General features: G+C 44.9%; 1 protein-coding gene across 3 annotated transcripts in view; it reads left to right on the top strand.

Annotated features, from left to right (window-relative positions):
• DCAF1 (DDB1 and CUL4 associated factor 1) overlaps positions 1–23,956 on the top strand; it is a 65,605-nt gene that overhangs the window by 8,613 nt on the left and 33,036 nt on the right. For 2 of the 3 annotated variants that reach the window (XM_053989419.1, XM_053989418.1), the window contains exons 3-9: positions 6,614–9,330; positions 14,337–14,454; positions 19,060–19,136; positions 19,390–19,463; positions 20,405–20,518; positions 22,216–22,353; positions 23,178–23,681. In XM_053989419.1, coding sequence (XP_053845394.1) covers positions 14,345–14,454; positions 19,060–19,136; positions 19,390–19,463; positions 20,405–20,518; positions 22,216–22,353; positions 23,178–23,681 — 1,017 coding nt within the window. In that variant the 5' untranslated portion in view covers positions 6,614–9,330; positions 14,337–14,344. Of the gene's footprint in view, positions 1–6,613; positions 9,331–14,336; positions 14,455–19,059; positions 19,137–19,389; positions 19,464–20,404; positions 20,519–22,215; positions 22,354–23,177; positions 23,682–23,956 lie in introns of those variants that run through there. The other variant, XM_053989421.1, reaches the window with a different exon arrangement.

Below are 23,956 nucleotides of genomic sequence, written 5' to 3'. Positions count from 1 at the left end.
TTTCTTAGTCATTTTCAGCTAGTCCACACCCTGGATTTAAAATTGCTTGTGTACAGTCTGGGTGCAGAGCTGAGCAGGAATGGATTGCTCCCAGCTGGTGTCTGCGTGGGAAGGAGACTGCCGAATTCCCAAGAGATGTTTGGGACACGAGTACTCCCAGCAACTCCCCAGCATCAAGTGATTTGAGATGGGATGAGAGGCATGGACCAGAACTGGCAGACCCAGAAGCTGTGGCTGAAGCACAGGGTGAAGTCAGAGTCCTCCCAGAAAAAAAAGCTCAGGGATGTGGGTGCTGCACCTGACACTTACATGGGGAAGAGGGGAGCTACAGCCCTCCCTCCAGCAAATCCTCCTCAGCCAGTGCTGAATCCCTCCTGGGGATTATTCCTAACTGAGCAAACCCCCCTGCCTCAGACACTGTTTCCTTAGGAAGGAAGATACAAGCTCTGGAATTTGATAGTGTCTGCAGGGTGACATATTCTCCTATGTGCACAGGATAAGGGGTACAACTCCATCAACTACAAAATGTATGTCTTACTAAAGTCTTGGCAAAGGTTCAGCCAGAGAGAACCAAGAGAGAAAAGTTGCATTAGAAATAAGAGCAAAAACTTTTCTTTGTAAATGTGGGATGTCTGCAACCAGTCCAGCAAGACAAAAGGTTTTGTGAACCTGCTTGGAAGAAAGCTGCTTTCTTCCTCCTCCTTTCCCATTTTCCAAGGCATTGGGAGAGTGATGCTGATCAAGTCCAGGCAAAGAGGGAACTCAGAAGAGCTGGAGCTGTGAGACCTCAGCACTCCCTTTTCTCTTTGTGAGAGGGAGAGATGGGGAGTTGCATGGCTGGATCTGGAAATGTTGCTCTAAAGCAAACACTGAATATTCACCATCTGAATGGTGGGTAACCGCAGTTTGCTTGTAAAACTTTCCACAGCAGGCAGTGTTGTTCCCCGGAGCTCTCCCTTGGGGATCCATCTTCCAGGGGATTCTCTCCTCGCCCATGGCAGTTTTCTGTACCCCAGGAGAATGTAACAGTAGTTAACAGTAAGTTGTGGGAGGAGGCTGTGTCTCAAAGGGCTCATCTGGCCTGGTGCACCTCTCTGCTACAAAACAGTCTGGGAACAATCCCAGCCAGCCTGCTGGGAGAGTCTGGGATGAAGAGAATTCAAAATGTCTATGGTGAAATCTGGCCTTTATTATCCTAGTCACTAACATCCCACATATTTCAAGGAGACCAGCATTTTACTCCCACGATCCAAAGACAAAGCAAAATAAATCTTGGTACTCTCAGCCACAGTGCAAAACTCTGATTTATAGAAAATAGCATCCTAGCCTTGAAGAGTGGCTAAATATGCCTCCTTCTTCCTTCCTGGCTTAAAGCTTTGCATCCCTATTGCTAAAATCTCCCGTGAGTTCTGCTGTCCAAACAGCCTGTAAAAGCTATAAACATCTCTCATTGTGTCCTCCCATCTTTTTAACTTCTCTTCAGGCTACAGCATCGTTTTCCTTGCAGACAACACTGACGACTGCTGCCCAGGTACTACATTATATGTAATGAAATTATTGTAAGTGCATGAATGTTACATTAAACACATATATAGACTGTGAAATAAGGTAATACAGGGAAAATTCCTGTTGATCCTATCCAGTTGTACTGGTGATTTGGTGTGTCCAATAACTGAAAATTATCTTTTTTTCTCTGGAGAAGACTTGATGAAAAGAGAGGCAAGATAAAAAATCTTGGGAAAAAAAAGAAAGTCTTAATTGGGGTATGCCAAAATGATTCCTCCAAAATGTCCCTATTTCATAATTAGTAGCTTTTAATTGCAATGTAACAATCATATTGCAGCAGGTACAGACACATTGTTGTAAATGCATAGTGCAATATTTTGAATCAAGTGCACTCTCAGGCTGTGAATGGTTTTCACTTCTCTAAAACTGCTGACTGATGACATTGGTTTTTGATAATTTGTTGTTCCTTTGCATCCTGAAGTGGTAACAATGTGTCTTTCTCAGAAACCTCTCACATCACAGGGAGGGGTGTGTGTGTGTTACACATGTGCCTGGTGTTCAATCTGAATGGAAACGCAGAGCTTCGCATCACCCATTTATTGCCATTTGCAGCCATCTCTGCACATCTGAGCTGCCCTTAAACCCCAGCTCCAAAAGCAGAGAGGACATTCAGGTATTCTTCTGGTTATCATTTATCAATGCTAGTTTTAGAATAAGGATACAGCACTTATCTACATCCCAAAAGGAATAGACTACTTCATAAAATACCCTGCACTCCTATAAATGTAACTAAACATACACAAACAAGGTTCCCTGGAGACCAAAGCCCATGAGTATGTCCCTGCAGTTGCTAACAGAGCATGCTGTGCCCTGGGAGGCAGTGGGATTTTTCTCCTTTGTGGGTTGGCATCCAATTTAATTCCTAAAAATTCAGTGTTTTCCCTTCCCTTCCTCCATATTGTCAGGTGCTTCTGATTTATTTGGGCAAAGAAAATTTATGAGGCTTCATTCTTGCTCTATTTCCTCTCCACTGACTGGGGATATGAAGCTCCTGGAAGGAAGAAAAGACAATCTCATCTACATAAGGGAACTAGTGGAAGAGGGAAGAGCCTCGAGCTGGTGCTGCTGTCTAGTTGTGGCACTTTGAGTTCAGCAGCAGAACCAGAACTTTGTTAAGTCACCACGACGTCAGAGATCTGGGTCTGCACCAGTAACAACGTGCCCCAAGGCCCACTTGCATTCCAAGGTACCTGGGCTTGGAGGTGCTCAGTGTTGCAGGAAGCTGCCCTCAAATATCCCTGTCCCAGAGTGTTTCTGGGGCTGCAGAGGCTGTTCAGGATCAAGGCACCACAGAGAGAGGTGTTGCTGGAGGAAGTCATTCCTTCTGGGTGAAAAGACATGACCTATTCATGGCAGAGGAAAACTTAGGGCAAGAGTCCTGGGTGAATCCCAGCACAGACTCCCTCAGCTTTACATTACCTCATTTCAGCTAGGGACTTTCCCCATGTCAAACTCTGTTGGATGCTTTATGCTGCTAAGAGAGCTTCAGAGCTTTTTCCTAAGTGTGGCTGAATGTGAGAGCCAAGTGCTCAGACTTTGCAGGGCTCCAGGTGCCATGTTTGGGCAGTGCCTGCAGCAGGGCCACGCATGTGTGGCTGCTGAGAGTCGCTATCTGTGGAGCTTCCAGAGCCATAAGCACCACCATGGACAAGCCAAAAATTAGGATTGCCAGGAGATGCTGCAGATAACGAACACCACACAGTTGTTATTAAGACCCTTGGTGGAATCCCTCTGTCATAAAACAACTTATTAATACAAAATTAATATCTGCACATGTGCCTGCCACCATTATAGCCTACTTTCACCAATTTGTTTATTGTTTCCATGTGCATCAAAAACTGAGACAGAAATGCACTTGACCTAATTAACTCCTATAGAGAGATGTCATGAAAAAGCAGATATAAAATCTGCACTTAAGGCCTGACAAAAAGAAAAAAAAAAAAAACAACCAAACATAAAAAACCAAAACAAACCCCACCCTCCCCTTAAAAAGGCTAGTAGTCTTAAAACGGTATTTTTCCTTGGTTCTGTTTAGTCTTTGTTTTTTAAAGCTGCTATTGCTACAAGTAATCCCTAAGATCCTTGTTGTTGGAAAACATAAGGAAGAATTTGTTTGTATTCCCAGTGTGTGTCTTGCAGGCATTTCACAGTGTGCTGTGCATAGTCTTTTCTTTCTTCCTTTTGTATGAAGAGTTTTCTTTGCTGGTTGTTTCCTAGAGTAACAAAACAGATTTAAAGAAAGGAAAACCTTTGTTAAACCACAAAAACTAGCAAGGGATTTTGTGTAGTGCCTGAAATGAACTTTTAACATTCCCAGTTAGAGAGATGAATTTAGTTAGGAAATGATGCCTTGTTGCCATGATGCCACTTTCTGTGTCCCCCACTTTTCTCATGTTCTCCCTTGTATATTCTCTGTGCATGGTTTATCTGTGTACTTCCAGTCTCCCAAGGCTCTTTCATAGCTTCATACCCCTGGATAGCTCATAGATCACAGGACACACCAATAACCCTATTTTTCAGTAATTTGGGAGAAAGGAGAGGTATGAAAATCCGCTTGAAATTGCTGTGTGTGTGAGAGAAGCTGAGCACAAAGCTCTGAGCAAGACTGCAGTAGCAGTGTGGTCAGGATTTGGGGGCCATGCTCCTGCAAGCAGGAGGTGTATGGCAGTGTATACTTCATGCAACACTGATCACTTTGTACTATTTAACTTTTTTGTTGACTTTCAGCCTGCAAACGCAGATGTGCTGTCACTCAGATGCTCAGCTAGGCAGAGTTATGTGCTCTTGGCATCACATTGAGTGTCTGAATGGAGTGTTTTGGCATCAGCCTGTTTGGAAGAGAGCTTTTTGCCTGCTCATGTTCTCAGTAGTATCTGAGCTGATGAACGACATTCTTCTGCATTTCCATGTTCCCAGATATAGATCTGGCTTCTCTCTTCAGTCTGGGTTAAATGCTCAGGGGCAGCTGGCTGGGGAGCCTGTGTCTGCACTGCTGAATCCATGCAAACACCAGGAGAGCCTGGGGAGCAGCCTGCCTGATGGCAAGTCCTACAGATCCTGTGAGTGTCCAGAAGAGTTAGTGCAGGTGGCCATGGCAAGGTCCTTGATACTTTTGTGAGTGAACTGCTTCTACTGATCTGCAGTAGTAAAGCAAGGCACAATGGTAGCTCAGCCAAATGGTAGCTGCCAAAGCGTAGGTCTCTCCCCGGCCCCTCATAAATAGCTTAGCTGTTTTTAGTTTGTGTTGCTGTTTTAGCTCCAGCCCAGAGAAAACCTGCCCCAGAAGTGTTGCTATCACTCTCCTATCACTCTTTCCTCTCCCCACAAGCAACCACCCTTGAAATCCTTTTCCAGTAGGTGCCACCAGCCTGCTGTCACTGTTCCCCTCTGTCTTCGTATCTCTGTGAGAAACTTTTCCTTGAGCTTTGCTTGGCCTTTTCTGCTGGAAGGAAACCCCAAATGCTCTCTCCACATACAAGAGCAGGCATAATCCTCAGAAAAGGTGGCAACTGCATTCCCTGCATCAGCGCCGCCTCTGCTGCCCTCCGTGTGTTTCCTCTTTGCATTCCATTGATGAGCGAGCCTCCCCTGCCTTTCCCACCATCACTCAGAAACAGCAAAGGAGCACAGGCAGAATTCGATTGAATTTTGCCTGCCCTTTTACATTTGATGTCTCTCTCCAGTTGTTGGGTGGTTTTGCTCTGTGTGTGAGCACACAGATGGCTCCTCTAAGCACCTCGGCCCCGGATGATTGCTTGTTAATTTTTGCTTTGGGCTATTCTGAGCTTTTTCCTCTCCTCCCAAGAGGACGCTGGTGTGGTGTGATGATGCCGGTGTGCCATCTAGTGATTGAACTATTCCCTTGTCGCACCCTCAGTGCCCGTATTCTGGCCCCACTTGTCCATGGTCACCTGGATCGCAGGTAACCTGTGGCAATGCCTGCAGCCCCTTGGCTCTGCCCAGTCTGTCCAGGCAGAGGAGATGCCACTGAACTGCTTTTCCCTGCTTATTTCACTTTGTACCTTTTTTTCTCCCTTTGTACCTCTTTCTACTCTATTATCTGCAGTCTTGTGATGTGGGCAAGAAATGGGAGATCATTTGAGGGGTGTTGGCTGCCAGTTTGCAGGTCACCCATGGCCATAATCTAATCCATCAGGCAATATTTTTGTACAATGTGAAAATTTAGCCCTAGATACATGTCAATCAGATGTATCATTGCAGATACCCCTCATCTGCTTCACCCCTCATAAAACCACTTCTGAACTATTTGGGCAGATCCAGGCTGGGAGAGCAATAGATGGTCCTGGGGTTGGAACCGAGGCCTTTTTGTCAGGGTTTTGTGCCTGCTGGCCACTCCCCAGATTCCCAGAGGCACACAGGAGACTGGCAGGGCGGAAGGGGGACTCGGCACAGCCCGCTGGCCTCCTCTGCTGCCCTGGCAGATGAGCTCTGCTCCCAGGCGCAGCTCCCCAGACGTCTGACCTCCCACCCGCTTCTGCAGTCCCCCGGGGCATGGGCGTTGCAAAGAAACACCCGTCAGTTTACAGGCAGCTGAGCAGGGCAGGTTCAGACCCTCCCAAAGGCTCAAGTCCCGGCATTGTACCCTTCCCTGGATGCTGCTGGGAAATCCAGCCGGGTGCTGGGTGCAGTTGCAGCTGCAGAGTGGTACAGAGCGCTGGGAAGGGACTGAACTCTATTCTGGGCTCACTGCTCACCTGCTACGAGTCACGCAGCAGAATTGTGCTGCAGAGGCTGGTACTGCTGGGTCAGTAACCACTGTCACAGCTGTCGTTCAACAGGAGCTCAGTCGCAGGGAGAAACACGGTGACAAGCAAACTGAGTCCCACAAGAGGATGGGACAATTAATGAAAGGTTAAGTGTAGGAAGTCAACAAACTTAATCACTGTAGATCTGTGTTGGAGGTCAAGGTGAGCAATTAACACTCCTAAAAGCCTAAAGAATCCGTCCTCTCCTTGTAGGGCAGCTGTGGCGAGGCGTCTCTGAATGTTGTGATTTTTTTGATAATTACCTTCTTCTCATTCTCAAGAGTGAAGGTCTGTTCAGGCAGAAGGTGAAGCTGCAGCCTGGAGCCTGGGTCTGGGGCTCTCTGCCTTTGCCAGCAGCTGTGAGAGGTGAAGCATCCTGGACAATTTTCCATCCCTAGCTGTACTCAAGGCATCCTTTGGAAACACAGTTTTTGTCTTCCTGGCTTCTCCCACAGTGCTGTTTCCCCTCTGATCCCACAGCTAATTCTCCTTAAGTCTAGGCCTCATGAAGGGCCCCATGAAGGCCAGTTATTTAGACCTGAATTTACCCACTCCTGGTAAACCACAGTATTGTGGAGATGATCTGGGATGTGACAGTAATGGGAAGAAGTGGTTATTTTGTTCAAGGAACCTCAAATTGTGATCCAGCCATAAGTCATTGTTACTATCAGTTTGCCATCCTGTGGAATATGTTCTGGCGGAGCTGAACCTTCCCTTCCTTGCAGACCACAGGCCTCTCTCTCAGCTACAAGATCCCACAGGGCAAGAGGTGCCAGCTCACTGCTGGCCTCTCGTTTTTATTGCTCTGCAATCCACGGTCACATTTTGCATTTGTTTTGTGGCTTTTTTCCCTTCAATTGCATCATTAAGGTGAAGTGTTGTTGTCAGGGTGGGGGCTTACTCACTGCATCCAGTGCTGCAGGATTCCCACTGTCACACTCATTATCCTGGAGTTAATCAAGACTGACAGTCAAATGTTGCAAGTGTCGTAGCAGAATCCCTACCTGTGCAAACACTGCCCAGGGCAGGGATTTATGCTGTTGCAGCGCAAGAAAGTGGATTAATGTGGACAATATGGGGCATCTTAGATAGGAATAGTGCTTATGAAGCTTTTCCTTGAGAGGGAGGACCCTCTTTCCCCTTATTTATTAATTTTTAAATTCATATTTATTCTTCTATGAGAAAGGCTTCTGCCAGTACCTGGGCAATTACTAGAGCACAGCAGCATAAACTGGGATTTCAGCTTTCATGCTGTCTTGTTCCTGACAGGTGAGCCAGCAGGATTCCCACCTACCCTGTGGGAAACAAGAATGTTGGACTGAATCCTTCCCAAATATCTTTGAGGTGTGGAAATGCAGGAGCTGGAGGCCTGAGCATTTCAGGCAGTTTGTAGAGAAGGCTGTGGCAGAACCAGGGGGTGACTGCAAGCTGTGCCCTGTGCCAGCAACGTGCCAGGCTCTGGCAATGAGCAGCAGGCTCCAAATCTCCTCACTAGCTCAGGTGAGCTGGGAAGTGAATGCCAATTTCTCTGAGAAGAGACCCTTTCTCCAGTGCACCATAGATATGGCAGGAACTGGAAATTCTAATTTTGCTCTCAGCCCTTTGAACATGGGGTTGAGGGGTGGGAATGCTGACCTTTGCAGCTCCTCCTGAACAGCCCCACGGCTGCCTCGAGGCTCCCAGGTGCCTTGCAGGGGCGGGGAAAGAAAGTACAGCTGTGGATGTGATGATCTTCCCTGGATAGTAACGCTGCAGGCAGGTCTGATACTTTTGATGCTCCAACCAGCCACGAGGGCCTGGGTGAGCAGTGTGCTTTTCCAGATCTTCCTTCCCCTCAGCAATGGTCACGTCGCTGAGAGCACGTGGACCTTCTCCATGGGTAACCTGATAGAGCGAGGCAAGGGACCGTGCAGAGTAACAGTTCATTACCCGTGTAAAAGCACACGGGACTGGGGATATTCCCACTGTGGAACCAACAAAGACAAGCAATCCCAGAGGAACAGAAGACTTGCATGTGGAAGGCACACAGGGATGGGGCCATACAGTGCTGAAGGGTTTCTTTGCACACAGACTCTCATCGCAGGCAGGTGCAGAACTTCTGCAGTGATAGAGGGAAGGACTGGGAAGTGGATAGGCTCTCTGGAGCTCATCATGAGCAGCTGTAGGAAGGGTGGGAACGTGGGAAGAGGAGTTTTCCTGAGACACCAGGAGAGCCCGAGTCGCCTCTTCCTCCTTTGTTATGGTCCAGAGCAGTGGTGGAAGTGTGTGTTCGGTTCCGCAGTGGGGTTTAACTACGGCTGCCAAAATCAGCCCTCGTTTAAGTGTGAAGAAGCAGGACGATGTTCCTTCCTGCGCTGGAAATAAGAAGAGGAATCACTCTGGAGCAGGAGCGCTCGGCATCCGAGCTCTCCTGCAAGCTACCCTCCCTCTGAAACACCCCGCTGTCCAGCTGGAGGTGAACAACACAGCCAACAACGTTCTGCCTCGAGAAAGGAGGAGCAGCCGCAGCCGGTGATGGTCCCGCCGTGGGGCTGGAGGGCGGATGGCGGCGTGCCCAGAAACACGCCGCTATCGGGCCCGACACGCAGGTATCGGGGCCGACAGCTGCTGCTCGGTGGCTGCTCCGTGTCACGCCGGGCCGCGGAGCCAACAGCCTCGCCCCTCTCTCTGGAGCGCCCGGTAGAGCACCGACCCCTCCGCCCGGAGCCACGGCGCTGGGCAATGGCGGCGCCCACCGGGAACTACAGCTCCCAGTATCCCCGGCGGCGGCCTCTCCCAGAGGGGCGCATGCGCCCCGCGCGAACTTCCTTTCCCGGCAGGCCGGCCGAGAGCGTGGCCTCCGCCCCTCTCCCTCACGGCCGTGACGCTCTCGCCGTGACGCAGCGCGGTGACGCAAAAAAGTGTGCGCCCTCCACAGCGATCGCGGCCGCCGCGGGGTGCGCGGGGCCGGCAGCAGGGGCCGGGGGCGGCGGCGGCGGCACCGCGGGGCAGCGCGCAGGTACCGGGGTCGGGGTGGGCGGGACGCGCCGCCGCCGCCGCTTCCCCGGAGCCTCGCCGGGCCGGGCTGGGCCGGGCCGGTTGGCGGCCGCGGCCTCCGCTCCGGGCAGGGGCAGCGGCGCGGGGTGGGGGAGGGGGGCGCCTCAGGGGCGCGGGGTCGGCTGCGGGTCCGCCCCCGCGCTAGGGGGCGCCCTCGGGGCGGGGGGCCCGGCGAGCCCGGCCTGACCTGACCTGGCCTGGCCCGGCCCGTCCTGTCCCCCCCCGGCCCGTCCCGTCCCCCCCGGCGGGACCGGGCCTGCGCCGCCCCGCCCGGCCCGCCCCCTGCGCCGGGCTCTTCCTCCTGCGCCGGGCCCGCTCGGGCGGGACGCTCTCTGGCTCCTCGCTGCCCCGCTCTGGTCTCTGCCGATCTCTAAACGTTGGGGCCGCCCGTGCGTCCCGCCGCGGCGGGCAGTGCGGGAGGGACCCCGCGGGAGCTGTCACCGGCCCCCCCGCGAGGCGCGGCCCGCGTGTTTCCCCTTGCAGCCGCGCGAAGGGGAATTGATGTTGAAACAGAGCGGGGCTTTTTTTTTTTTTTTTTTTTTTTTTTTTTCCGTATTTTGTAGACAGCAGAAGTTTGTTCCTGTTTTTTTGGGCTTGTCTTGCTAGATCAGAACGTAGTTCTAGGTTTGTTTTGTAAAAGGAGAAATTCCAGGAAACTGAATAACCTTGTGGTTTTCCCTGTCCTTAAAATGCCTTAATAAAAAAAAAAAAAAAAAAACCCACACCCTCAACAACCGAGTTTTTAAACAAATACTTAAAATCAACAATAGGGATATATGCAGTATAACAGCCAATTTGGAGCTCTGTTAAAGAAGAAGTTGAACAAACGTAGACTTCCCTCAGTGTAGGACACACCAAACCACGTTTTTCTGCTCCAGAGATTGTGAGGCTTTTCTTACTTGGTGGTATTTTATTTCCTCAAGTGAACTTCAGTGTTGACAGTTTGTGATACTTTAACTTCCACGTGGTTATTTCAGGCTCAACAGGTTTAGACAAATAGCTGTCAGATGCCTCATCTCTTTAAAGAGGGATGTGATGTGAGGGAGAATTTTATTTTTTCTTAAAGTAAGGAATTCTTTGTGTTAAAGCATTAGTATGAAAGAACCTACAAATGTACTGCTCAGCTTTGCTGGATAATTAATTAGATTCCAACTCGTTAGTGGTGTTGCATTTTTACATTAGTCTTCCCTACATTTTGTCCTCAGCCATACTTAGAATCAAGTTTGGACTATTTAAGCTGGTCCAAAGTGCAGTTATTAGAATTTGAGTTGTCCCTATGCATGTGGAATTAGAAATCTTCATGTAATTTCTGCCCATTAATTTAATGTGCACATTAGTTTAGATGTGTAATCTTCCTACAAAGTTAATCAAAATGGTGGTTTTCAGGAGATTTTTTTTTCCTTGAGATATAATTTTTGGTTTTATTATGTAGCTCATTGATTTTGCATTTAAATTGCTAAGTTAGGCCTTTTGTGTAATTTCCCAAATAACCAAACTGTTGGTTTTCAGACTTTACAAGTATATTTCTATTCACTTAGAGGTTTCATGCTGTAAAATGTTTTTCTGTGGGAAGTCAGTGTGTTCAGAACCTGCTGATGCTTTCCCTGAGCATCAGTCAGGGAGTGAGCTGTAGTGGTGTTGCAGTTGCTGTGAGGCTCCAGTGGACAGAAGGGTGGAGCTGAATTGCTCCAGCTGTTCCAGGCTCTCAATCAAGGTTTGTGCTTAGAGGTCACTGGAATTTTATTTCCTCACTGTTCAGAGGTGTCTCACTAAGGTGACTCAAGCACTGAAGTGTCTGAGGTTTCAAAAACATGAGAGTACCTTGAGGAATCTGTGTCTCAGTACTCTTTGGGTTTCCCTTTTATGTCACATTCTTCGAGCTAAGCTCAGAAGAGTGCAATGCCCATAAAGCCTTCGCTGTGGCACAGCAGTAGCAGGTAGTGTTTGGCATTAAAGCAATACCATGTGCACCAAGCACGGTGGGCTGCAACAGCCACACGTGGGTTTTCAGTGGCAGTGGCCACCGTGGTAGTTGAGACTGCAAATATTTGTCTTTCAAAGTCAAATCCTTTGAGTAACTGCTTTATGTGTTGTTAATAGTGATTCTAAATACATTGTGGCACTTGTTTGGGAGAAAATCCCATTGTTTAGCTTATTAGGTGTTCAAACTGAAATCTGTAGTAGGCTGTGATTTTCAAAACTTATTAAGAGAAAAAAATTACATCCCCCCTGCCCCCTCCCCCTCCTGAATTTCAATCTGATCTGTTTTGCTGGTTCTTGGAGAGCAATTTAAGATGGATTTTTTTCACTAACTTGTTCAAGGCAAATAGTGAAAGTCAGAGCTGTTCTCCCAGGTTTCCTCTCCATCAGGCCAGGTGTGTTGCTGACAGTTACAGGTTTAGTTCATAGCATTTATGTTCTTGTCTTTTCTGCAGAGCTCTTCACTTTGATTTAAAATGGAATTCTTGAAAAAAGTGAGCACAGTAGGAGTTTCTGTGGTGCCATCTAAAATAATTGTATTTATTTGAATAGATTGGAAGTCTTAAGCCAAGCCTGTGGAAGGCAGGAGATACTTTGGCAAGACACTGTCACTGCCGTGTCCCAGTAGAAAGGGTGGCATTTCTATGTTATAACTTCATTTCAGGAAAACAGCTCTCTGTCAGCACCAGTTATTTAGACCAATAATGATCTTTGTTGAAGCAATACTCCAGGTTTTAGGGGTAGCTGGGATTTTTCACTTGATTTTGGTATAGCACAAGGTGTCCCAGAGGACAGTGAGCAGGTCTGTGGTCTTCCTGGCTGGGACTTCATTGACCTGTTGTAGATATTGCTGGACCTTTTCTATCTTCCAGGAGGAACAGTTAAGGGTTATTAGAGGAAGTAAATTGTTTTCCAGATTGCAGGAGAGCCTGCACAGGTCCTGTAGAAGCTCTGAGGTCACAGGGCCCTTTTTGCTGTATCCCTTGAGTACAGAATAAAGGTGGGGGTGTCTGAAATGCTGAATGTGGATTCTGTTACAGCACTTATGTTCTGAGGCCCAGAGTGGATTTGTCTGAATGTTTTTCTGTGATATTTAAAAGCTCTGAAGAGCTGCTGGCACGTGGTGTTCAGTTAATGAAAAAGGAAATGGAGCTTTATGAGCTTAGAGTAGTTTTTATTTTTGAAGGTGTTTTGGGAGTGTGTGTGTACAATCTCATTATGTTTTTGCCTGCATCTAGGTAGTTTTTCTTCCTAAGCAATTTATGCATTTGCATTGAATTTCCTGATGTAGTTCTGAAATGAATGAATGAATAATGAGTGCCCTAGATAAAATCATAATTACTTGTGAATTAGGAAACATCATCTTTCTTCATGCTTAGGTAGTTTTTTTTTTGTTAGCATATGCCCACTTCATATAGTACTTAACAGAACAGTGTTCTTGTAGTCACAGGTTTATCTTTTCATAGTCTTTGGGTGATGACTTTTCTGCAGTTTCTGCCAGTTTAATCTTCAGCCAGTGTTCTTAACTTCATGTTTCCCATTTAACCAACCAGTCACAGTACATTAAATTCAGAAGCACCTATGAGACAAGAGGTAGAACTGTAGGATTGTTCATCCATTCCCTGAGTGAGGAGAAGTTTTAAACCAATTGGAGGTGTCCAGCACACAGTTAAATTATGGTGATGTTTTTCAGAGACAACTTGGGTTATAAATGCATGTGTTATCTATGCTATTGCTGCCTTTAGAGTCTGTCATTTGACTGACGCCTGAACATGTATTTCAGGAGTTGATGTGTATGCCACTGTCTTAAACACTTCTGTATTTTACACTGGTTTGAAAACTTCTTTCTCTGGGTCAGTTATGACAAATGGGTATTTAATCTCATGACAGATGGATATTGGCTATGTTATGGCTAATGAAATGCTGAAAATCTTTGTGTGTTTTTGGATGTGAAGAAATCTGTTTTGCTTTGTGTACTCTCCCCTACCTCCAATACAAAGTCAGTTTATAAATTTGCTTTGGGCATTCCTTCCTCCAGAAATTGCAACTCTTCACAGCAATCACAGTCTGTCAGGTTGGAAACTAGGGGCATGGCAGTATCTTGAGACAGATTTTGTTCTAGTTTAAGCTGTTAATATTTCTAGTAGGTTTTTATCAGATCGACAAAAGCTGACACCTGGAAATTTAAAGGCTTAAACAGAACCTACAGTGATAGTTCCCCTCATTAAATGATACTTCAACAAGTCACTCAATGCTGTAGGAGTTTCTCACTTTTGAGGATGGGAAGATAAATCTTCTGTCAGCTGTTGTCATGCAAGTAAAAGCTGATAAATCTGAAGTAATTGCTGCAGTGTTCCCTCCTGTGATCATCCTTCCTTCCTGCGGGAGCCACTGGCTGTTCTTGGGAGCCCTGAAGGAGCGGTGCCCGGCCCTTTGCCACCACGGCTGTCCTGGGGCTGCTCCCACTGCCCGCAGCGCTCAGGGGCTGCCTCTGCTCCTCAGCACTGTGGGCCCGAGGAGTTGGTTGGCACCTCCACCGCTGGCTGCAGGGCATTAAACTGGGATAAGGACACTGATCACAGTCTTGCTGCCCTGGCTGGGTTGGTTCTTGAGTAAATCACCACAAAGGGTAACTCGGGTCTGCTCCTGGAGTTGAGGTAGATCTTTTAAAAGGCTCAGGCAGTGAACACAGCTGTGGTGAGCTGTGCATTCCAACCAGCCTGGTCAGGGCTGGGAAGCACCAGTCAGGACTTGTGTCAGAGATGCACATGTTCTTTAGTCTGCAGGCGAAGGACCAGAAAGAAACTTTCACATTTGAAAGCACTGTTCTGTCACTTTATCTTCTCGCTCCTTTTTGCTGAGTATTATTTGCCTCTTTCAAATTACTTGTAATATTTTATTTAGATTGTTTCAAAGAATACAGTAAAAGAGTGGGATTTCTTGTTCATTTTTATGCCTTTTTTTTCCTGGTTGTTACCTCTGCCTTAGGCTAAGCCATGACTTCAGGGTCTGGGCATGTGGACTCCAAGGCTGAGCTCACTACTTTGCTTGAGCAATGGGAGAAAGAACATGGCAGCGGGCAAGACATGGTCCCTATTCTCACCAGGTAAGATCTACTAAGCAAATCCCTAAAGCTGAATAGCTGAAGTTACATGGCAGCAGCTTTTATCATGTGCTTTCTTGAGATGTTCACATACTTGATAACCTGTTATTAATTTTCTTTATCTGGAAAATGAAGTGTTAGTGTGGTATTTAAATAAAAACTTTTAATAAGAAGTTTATATTACAAAGACGTCTTACACTGTCTCTAAAACATGAATTTGATTCTCTGAAATCATAGAAGTCAGGAGCATCATTAAATGTTTGAAATAACTTCGGTATCTTCACTTGAAGCTTATAAACATTCATGGAGATGGCAAGCAAGGTGTTGAGGGGTTTTGGATTGCAGTGACATTGATCAGATTAAATGAAAGAGTGAGAGTAGGATGAGTAGGAGGAGCTATATTGAGAAGGTATTAGTGAAACTCATAGGGCATGTTTAAAGTGAAATTTTAAAACCTGATTTTAAAATCAGGGTTTTTTTAAGCTGTGTGATGGTCAACTGGCATTGATATTGTGAGAAAAATTCCCTGGACCAGTAAATTATTTGGAGCTTAACACCATTAACTATAAGACAGTATCTAGTACAAAAGAAAGGTTTGAATGATCAGTTGCATTTGTTTTTTCCCAAGCCAGGCTTAATTTGGGTAGACTGACATTACTCCTGCTTTAAGGGGAGATTTGCAGAAATTCCCCCAATTCCTCACAGCTCTCCTGGCAGATCCATGGCCTGCTTCATGTGTGCAGGACTCAACTGCTCTGCAGTTCAGGAGCAGTCCAGGTGTCTCTTCTGCCTTGTTGGGTCAGACAAGTCAGTGCACAGAGCTGGAGCTGGCACTGGGTGGAAGTAACAGGAATCTGGTGGAGCTTCTTTGCTCAGGTCTGTGTTGTGCCTCACCCACTGGGCACAACTTCTTTGCTGTTCTTACTGCACTTTAAAAATAGCAGCATAGGAGGAGGAGATGAGCAACAGGAAGCCAACCCTTAACACTTAAAAACTACTGGGGCTCTTGAAAATCATGAGGCAGGTTTTGGTGTATCTTTGTGTATTGTCTGAAAGAAGTGTGCTATTTCAAGGCTTCTTCTTGTAGGCATAACCAGAAATTTACTGTATTCTAAGAAATTTAAAGACATTTGAACAAAACATGTATTTTTTTGTGCTTATAGCAGTCTGGCACTTCTTGCTCCCACTCAGCTCCTGGAGCTCCCTATATTATTTATGCTCAGACAAGTCTGATAACTTTGTTGATTCTCAAGGTTTCTGTGCAGCAGGCAGAATGGTTATGAGTGGTGAAGGCTCGGGTATTTTTGCTTTAGTAGAGATAGTAGATTTATTTAAGGTAGCATGGGTATTTGGCCAGAAGTTAATATCAGAAGTTAGATTTACAGTGCTTCAGTTATCAATGAGATCCATGTTTGTAGGAGAGAGTTTTAGCTATGTAGATATTTAGAGTTTGCTGGTAGAGATGCTCCTGAGGAATGCTCGCCAACTAGAGCTTCCATGGGCCAATGTCCTGAGGCAGGGCAGTGCTCTTCTTATTGGTTTGGTCTTAGGGCAGAGGGAGCTGTGGTGATACTTGTTGGTGAGTGATATTTTTCTACTTCCTTCCTTCTTGTGAGTTAAATGGAAGAAAACTTCCCTTTGTGGGTGGGGGTTTGTTGAATGTGACGCTGAGGCAGCACAGGTGAGAGTGCAGTAACAGGACAAGGACAGCAACAGTAATAGCAGCAGTTACAGACCACAGCTGAGTTGTCACTTCCAAAAAGCTGGATTTACAAACACTTGAGCTTTAGAAGGTATGAACTGAAGAAATTGCTCAGAAAGCCTATCAGCAAACAACAGATATTTAGTATACATGGTTTTCAAAACTGTTGTAAATTGAAATGATCCTGCAAAAGTGTTACTTCATAGACTGGATGCAAGTCATGTCCAACCAATCAGGCAAATTGTGGGACTCAGATAATTTATTGTGTCCCAGGAGCCTCTTTCATCAAGGGAATAAATCAGCAGTTTAACATTGTAATTTCATCTCCACAAACCAACTGTATTGTGGTGTGGGATCCTAGAGCACCTTATGCTGTTGCAATCTGCTGTAAAGGCTCAAGTTGGTCATTAATGCCAGGTGATGACACAAAGCAGGATTAGGATGGCTTTGTTGTTCCATCTAGATCACTGAGGGCCTTGCAAAGTTGACAAACTTTTCTGTATACCCGTGTCCCTTCCCTGCTCCCAAGGTGAGCTGTTTGTGGCAAGTGAAAATGAGGATCTGACTAACTTTCCAAAGACAGTTGTAAAGAGAAAAAAAAAATTAGAAGTAAATGGCTCAGTGTAAATTCTACATCTTGTCTGCAGACTTGGAAGTGGCTGCAAAACAAGTATAATGCCAAGTGAATGAAGGAAATCTTGAAACTTGAATAAAAGCTCTGTGGTTTTGTGAATTGTGTTTTCTTACAGCCCTGTATACCAGGTGCCTATGTTAGAAGGCAGAAATGAGCTGTGGTAGTTACTTGACACTCTGTTGCTTCAATTGAGAATTGACAAAGCTGTTGATCTAGATAGATTTATCTAAGTCAAGTCACAAACCACCTTTGTATGTTTTAGTTAAAAGAAGGGTATTGTAAGCAAGCTTGATTTTTATGGTTTTTTTAAAATCAATTTCAAAGAGGCAATGTTTGTGTGGTTTTAGTTTTGGATTTATTTATTCATTTAATTTTTTTTTTTTTTAATTTTGCTCAAGCAATTGTGAATAATTGTCTCAAAACCCTCCATAATTAGCGATTCATGTTTGTCTTTCATTGAGCCTGTGATAATGTTGTTGTCCCTGAAAGCACTGGGAGCTGGCTTGCTGTTTGGCTGCCTACCCAGACAGGATGCACTGGCCAGAGTGTTGTGCTCACTTTCCATGCTGCTGTCTGTCCTTTCTGGCACTTCACCAAAATGCTAATTATCACCTCAAAAGACCTGACAAGGCGAGAGTGCTGCTTCCCAGCTCCCCATTTGTCTGAGTTTTCTGTCAGCAGACATCCCTCAATCTATTAGTTCTCATGGAAAAAAATGAGGAGCTGGCAGTGGAGAATTTAAGTGACTTGCTTGTGCCAGAATTTCTTGAGAGCTCAAGCTGTGCCACCTATTATTAAAAAGGGACACAATTTGCATCCTTTCACAATCAGGCTTATGAAAGTAAATATTGGAACCCCACAGGATCAACAGTTTGTTGAAAGATAATTGTCAGATCAAAGGCAAGCAAGCAAGTTCTCTGCTCATTCCCAATGAGCTAATTTGCTGTTCCTAGAATCTGGCAGGAGTCATCCTCTGTCACACTGGCAAGTCAGTGTAGCTCACAGAGGCAGGACTAAGTACATTTTTGCCTCTAGTCATGCCTGGGAACACTGGGTATTTTCTGGAAAGTAACAGGCATGGAGTAGAAGTCAGCAGTGTTCTGTAAGGGAAATCCTCTGTGAAAGACAAATATTTTTCCAGGGATTACTGCAGCCTCCCAGCAGTTTTCCCTCCCCTGTGATAAACTCTGCCTAGCTAACTATTCTAAGGTATTAAGACCTTGTTTTAAAATACTGTGCTGCCTTCCACTCTGGACCTCCGTAGAGGGGAAGGAATCATGTTTTATACCAAGGAAATGAGATTTAATTTCCTAATGCTTTTTCAATTGAATTGTGTGCTCTTTATTTCACCTCAAATTGCATATGTTTCTGCTTTAACACTGCGTGGAGAAGGACAGTGAATGACTATGGAATTATTTATTGTTTGACCATGAGATAATTTTTTCTCTTCTTGATTTTGTGTAAATAAAAATAATAATTCTCTTACTGGTCATTCTAAACTACTTAGAGCATAGCATTTCTTATGTCTGCTGAGACTGCTTCTCAGTTTAGGGGAAGGCATAGCTCCAAAACAACTCAATTTTGTTTTTCTGATACAGAGGAACATTTAATGTATTTTGAAGATCTGTGAACAGGGAGCTGGCTGAGTTTCTCCTTGTCTTATCCGTGGTGGTAGTTGACGCATGGTAAAAAGTTGATAACTGAATAGAGGTTACACAGCACTTAATAAAAGTATTTAATAATTATTAAATATTTATATTTAATTCTACAACACAATTGAAATTTAATGTGCAAAATAACAAAACACTGCAGACAGTTTGAACAGCTGCCCCTGCACAGACTGAACAGAGAGGAGGAGTAAGTCACCTGTTCAAGACTTGCTCTGCTGCAAAAGAAAGACACTGTGGTGGTGAGAAGTACTGCTCAAGCCCTTTATTTGCTCTAGTTCTCTACACTCTGTTCTAGAACACCACAAGGAGTCTAACATGAGTAAATAAAAGGTGTTGGCCCTTCAGAGTGCCAGTGTTTGTGCATCTCTGGGGTGTTGCTATGGGTTCAGTGCATTTTGGAGCTAAAAATGAGATGAGATAGTAGAGACCAGTGTTTTTTCTCCCCCCCTGCCCCGTTGTGGACAGTCAGAAATCCTCTGGTGGCACTGAACACTGGGTGAAAGCTGATGGGCTGGTTTGGAGTGCTCTGACATATCTGTGGCTGTGAGGAGCTGTGCTCCAGGAGTGTGAATTCTGCTCACTTTGTGTTGTTCCTGCTGCAGAATGTCCGAGCTGATTGAGAAGGAGACTGAAGAGTACCGCAAAGGGGACCCGGACCCGTTTGATGACCGACACCCAGGTAAGGTGTCCTGAGCTGTTATGGCAGCATCAGCTGTGGCCCAGTGCTTACCTGGTAGCTCATATTCAAAAGTAAACAGCTTTTAGCCTGAATGTGCCAACTGCTGATCGAGGTCTGACACTGCTTTTGCACTGGGAAGCTGTGCTCTGTAGTGCTGACTCTAGAGCATCCCACGGTCAGTTTCAAGGTAGCAGTTCAATATTAATGTTGGCATCTTGAGGTAGGAAGATGAGTTTTCCTGTTTGTCCCACAGGTCGGGCAGACCCGGAGTGCATGCTTGGTCACTTACTGAGGATACTCTTCAAGAATGATGATTTCATGAATGCGGTAGGTTTACTCTGAGAACTTTCTCTGTCAGTTCCTCACAGCACCTTATTGCTTTTATTTTCTCTGTGCCGGTTGACCTTGTTACTTGTTTAATATTTTTTTAGTGGTGTCAGAATTCTCTTTTCCATAATACTGGTTTTTAAGACGGGTTTAAGAGCAACTCTTTTGCCACTGTTAAAGTGACTCAAGTAAAGGGGAGTTTGTGAGCTATTGGAATGTGTGTAGCAACAACTGAATTAGTTGTTTTCAAGGTTTATCAGTCTCTTAAAAGAAAATGGAGCTTCTCTAATACAAGTCCAAAAACATAATTTATTCTATAATGGAAATGCATACATTAATTCCACCATTAAGTGCTTTGTTTTTGAGTGCTTGGAACTACTGGGCTGCCTGCAGGAACAGAAGAGCATGTCAACTCTAGAAGACTCAGGCAGAGAATCAGGAGGCAAGAGTCTGCCCTTCCACTTGCCTTGCTAAACTCTAACATGACTTAATAGCTAGAATTTTGTGACCTTTGCATGCCTGCAAGCACCTATATCTGTACACGTTGCTGGAAGGATTCTGACAGATTGCTTGCACAAGCTGCAAGTGATAAGCACATACATGAGCAATTAAAAATGTGCAATTTCTTATGTTAATTTTTTTCATTATCTTTTAATGTTTGTACTGTTACAGTTTTTCAAGGGACTTGTCTTTACAAGTCGGTTCAAGATAGATATTTAGTCAGTGAACAGCAGATCAGAGGCTCTCTGCTTCTCTGAGAAGTAGTTTCAACTTCTAAAGCACTGAGGGAGCAGGCTAAAGGCTGGTCATGTTGAGATCCAGGGCTTAGACTGGCATTCCTTACTTTATTGTTTTGCTGCTGTGGGAGCCGTAAGGCTTTCACTGCTGTGGGTTTGGTCAGAGCTGAATTTCAAACCAGTGCTGTTCCTGATCTTCTCCAGCTAGTGAATGCTTATGTGATGACAAGCAGAGAACCTCCACTAAACACTGCTGCCTGCAGACTTCTGCTGGACATCATGCCGGGACTGGAAACAGCTGTTGTCTTTCAGGAAAAGGTATCACCTGTACTAAAGCTTGAGGTTTATGCTTTTCTTTATTTTGTACTCCAACAAGACTTCCCAAAGGAGAAACCAGTAAAAAGCTATATTGAAATCCTGTGTCTGAGAGCCAATCTGTTCAGTCTCACTAATGGTTTGGGGCTTTTTGCTCTTGGCTTGTTCAATTAATCAAATCTTGGGTATTTCATAGCTTTTTAAAGTGTGGTGTGACTGACTGAAACAGAGGAGCTGGAATTTAATGTAATGTTTTGGGAATTGTTACTTTATAGGCCTGTGAATGGCGCAGGCTGTATAGAACATGGAGGACTTGCCCAGTAATCCCCAGCTCTGGCAGAGTGATAGCTTTCCTAGAGCTAAGTGATAAGCAAGTCATACTTTAACTAAGCAGTCTAAAATCCACAAGCTTTGTGGGCATTATCTGGAGCTGTGATGGACAGCTGAATCAGACTTCACATGTTGACAAATGAGTTGTTCTGAAGGAATGCACAGAGAGTGGAAAGTGAGGAGACAGTGAATTTCACTCAAGCCACAGTTTCTTCATCTGTAAGAATTGAAGTTTTTCTGAAGTTTGGAAATGAGGCAGTGCTGTATATAAAAATTATAAATTAATTTCTCTACTATTGGAAATATGCAGATGAATTCTAAAGCATGATAAAAGAAAATAATGTGCTCCCTTTGTGAAAGATTTGATTTGAGCACTTTGTGATCTGTCCAAAGGTGAGGCTGGGAAGCCTTGATCAAAAAACAATTTAAAACCAAAACAGTAGTTCCCCATTTGAGGAGAATACAGCTATTTCCAGAGACCAAAGCTCTCTGTAAACTGAAATGAAATTAATCTTTGCACTGAGGGACTTTTTTTCCTTTTGACTTGAGAATATCTAGAGCTCTGTTCCGGCACTTAGGGCTCCTGTACATAGCAGGCTTTGGGAAGAGGGTGCTGTCCTTGTCACAAAGAGGCCCTCTAGCGACCAAGGGATTTCACAGCTCATCAGTTAGACTTTTTTTGATTATGTAAGTGCATTGAAATAATAATGCAATTGTCTTTAAGTATATAACAGGCAACTCTAAAAATCTGTAAGCTGAGAGTTCCTGTTAAAATGTGTCTCTTCATTATTACTTTTCACTGATGTTCTATTGTATTGTACCTGTAATTCAAATTATGTGCAAGATTTCTGTCATGATCATTGTTGATGTTTCTGAACCCAGTGGCAATTTAGAGGAAGCAAATTGATCTTTCATTCTAAACCGTTGTCTTTCTAATTGTCTGTTTTGAATTTAGCCAAATTTCATTTTATTTGATATAAGTTCAACACAGCTTATTTGAAATTTGCTAAATTGCTGGGGATTTTTATTAGTGAAGCTGACCAGAACTTTGGGCTTTTCATTTGGACTAATTCATACCTGTAGTGTTTTGCTGCTTCCTAGGAAGCACCTTGGCCACTTTTTGCAGGTGTGCAAATCCAGATATCTGATGCCTGGGCATAGTTTCATGCAGCATAAAGATTTAGATTTTTGTTTGCTTGTTTGTTTGCTGTTATTTTTATTCGTTACATGCTTGGTAGGAAATCCAGCCTGGTCATTACTGTAATAAGAGAGAATTCTTCCCAATAGATGCTTTCAGTGTGACTCTGGGACTGAGAAGTTCAAGATGAAATGTAACTGTTAGAACTGGTTTCTTGTTTTCTCCCTTCTAGGAAGGCATAGTTGAAAATCTCTTTAAGTGGGCACGAGAGGCTGATCAGCCCCTAAGGACATATGCAACAGGACTGTTGGGAGGAGCTATGGAAAACCAGGACATTGCTGCAAATTACAGGGATGAGAACTCCCAATTGGTAATGATCTCTCAATCACTTTCCCTTTGTGGAGTACAGTTACCTCTTTATGATTTTTATTTATGGGGAGCTCACATTCATGGGTTAATATGAGTCTTACAGTGGTTTTACTGTCTGTAAGAATCGTGGTTCCCATCCTTTCCTGCCTGAGTTGGAGCATGCAGCCTGATTATTCTGTTAACAGCAGTTGTATTCAAAATGACAATGGAAACCTAAGAAGTCAAATACTTTACTTGTTAATGAGGCTTATACTCATACTTTCCTTAAAGAAGAACTTTCAGAAGCTCTACATCTGTAACTATTGCACATTGTGATTGTGCAATAGTTACAGAGGTTTAACACCAGGCAGAGTTTTAAAATGAAAGGTAAGTCAAAATGGAGACAGCTATGACTTCTCTTCTAAACATTAAAAGTAAAAGCATGACCTTTGGTTTTGTGGAACTGCAATTTACCAAAGCTGCTGCTTCCAAAGGGAATGTTGCTTGCATTTCAGGCTGGGCAGAGATGGTGGAAGGATGCTGCAAACTGGTATGTGCTTCTGTTAGCACCACTCTAGCTCATCTGCTCCTAATGGCTTTCCAGCCACTTCCTTCTCACATGGGAGACATGGTGCTGATATTTTAGAATGAAGAGTTGCTGTAGCAAAATGGATTTGAGTTCTCTCAGTCACTTTGAAGTTATTCTCTGGGCAAATGTACACCACAGCATACTCAGCACTATGTGCTGTGGAGGGGTTTTATGATGATAACAAAAAATATGGCTGAGGAGAGATGCATGACCAAAGCAAGGAGTGTATTCTCATGAGTGCTGCTTTTCTGAAACAGGTGGCTCTGGTGCTTCGTCGGCTACGAGAGTTGCAGGTCACTGAAATGACCACAAAACAGGAAAACAAGCGCCCCAGTCCTCGGAAAGTGCCATCAGATCCTCTGCTGCCCCTCGATGAAGAGGCTGTGGATATGGATTATGGGGAGATGACAGTAGATGGAGAGCAAGAAGAAGTTTCTGGTGATATAGAGATCTCCTTTCACCTCGATTCAAGTCATAAGACCAGTAGCAGAGTAAACTCTGCTACAAAGCTAGATGATGGGGGACTGAGAAAAGGCAGATCAGGGAAACAGCACGAAAGAGACGGCTTCCGGAAGGCCAAGCAAAAGCTGGGCTTCTCCACCTCGGAACCAGAGCGGATGTTTGTTGAACTGTCCAACAGCAGCTGGTCAGAAATGTCCCCATGGGTGATTGGCACTAATTACACACTTTACCCCTTGACTCCTGCCATAGAGCAGAGGCTGATTCTTCAGTACCTGACTCCCTTGGGGGAGTACCAAGAGGTGAGCATATGAAGGTGGGAGGAAGCACTCTGTTCTAATTCTCTGTACAAAGCTGAGTGGAATTGTGGGGGAGAATTGGCAGAACTGTTATATCACGCTCTGATATTTCCTGTCATGATTAAGACTGGTAACTTTTCCTGAGTTGTTGATGACTTCTAAACTGATGAAGTCATTAGTTTGAATATTACTTGGTGGGTAATACTCAAACCTGAACCTAGCAGATGTGTGGTCTGGTAGTTGGAGCATGGCTGGGAATTTTGTCCCATATTCCTGCT

This window comes from Vidua macroura, chromosome 13, assembly GCF_024509145.1.
Source record: "Vidua macroura isolate BioBank_ID:100142 chromosome 13, ASM2450914v1, whole genome shotgun sequence".
Classification (NCBI taxonomy): Eukaryota; Metazoa; Chordata; class Aves; order Passeriformes; family Viduidae; genus Vidua; species Vidua macroura.
The sequence above is the reverse complement of the archived record's forward strand: the minus strand, read 5'-3'. Positions and strand labels throughout refer to the sequence as shown.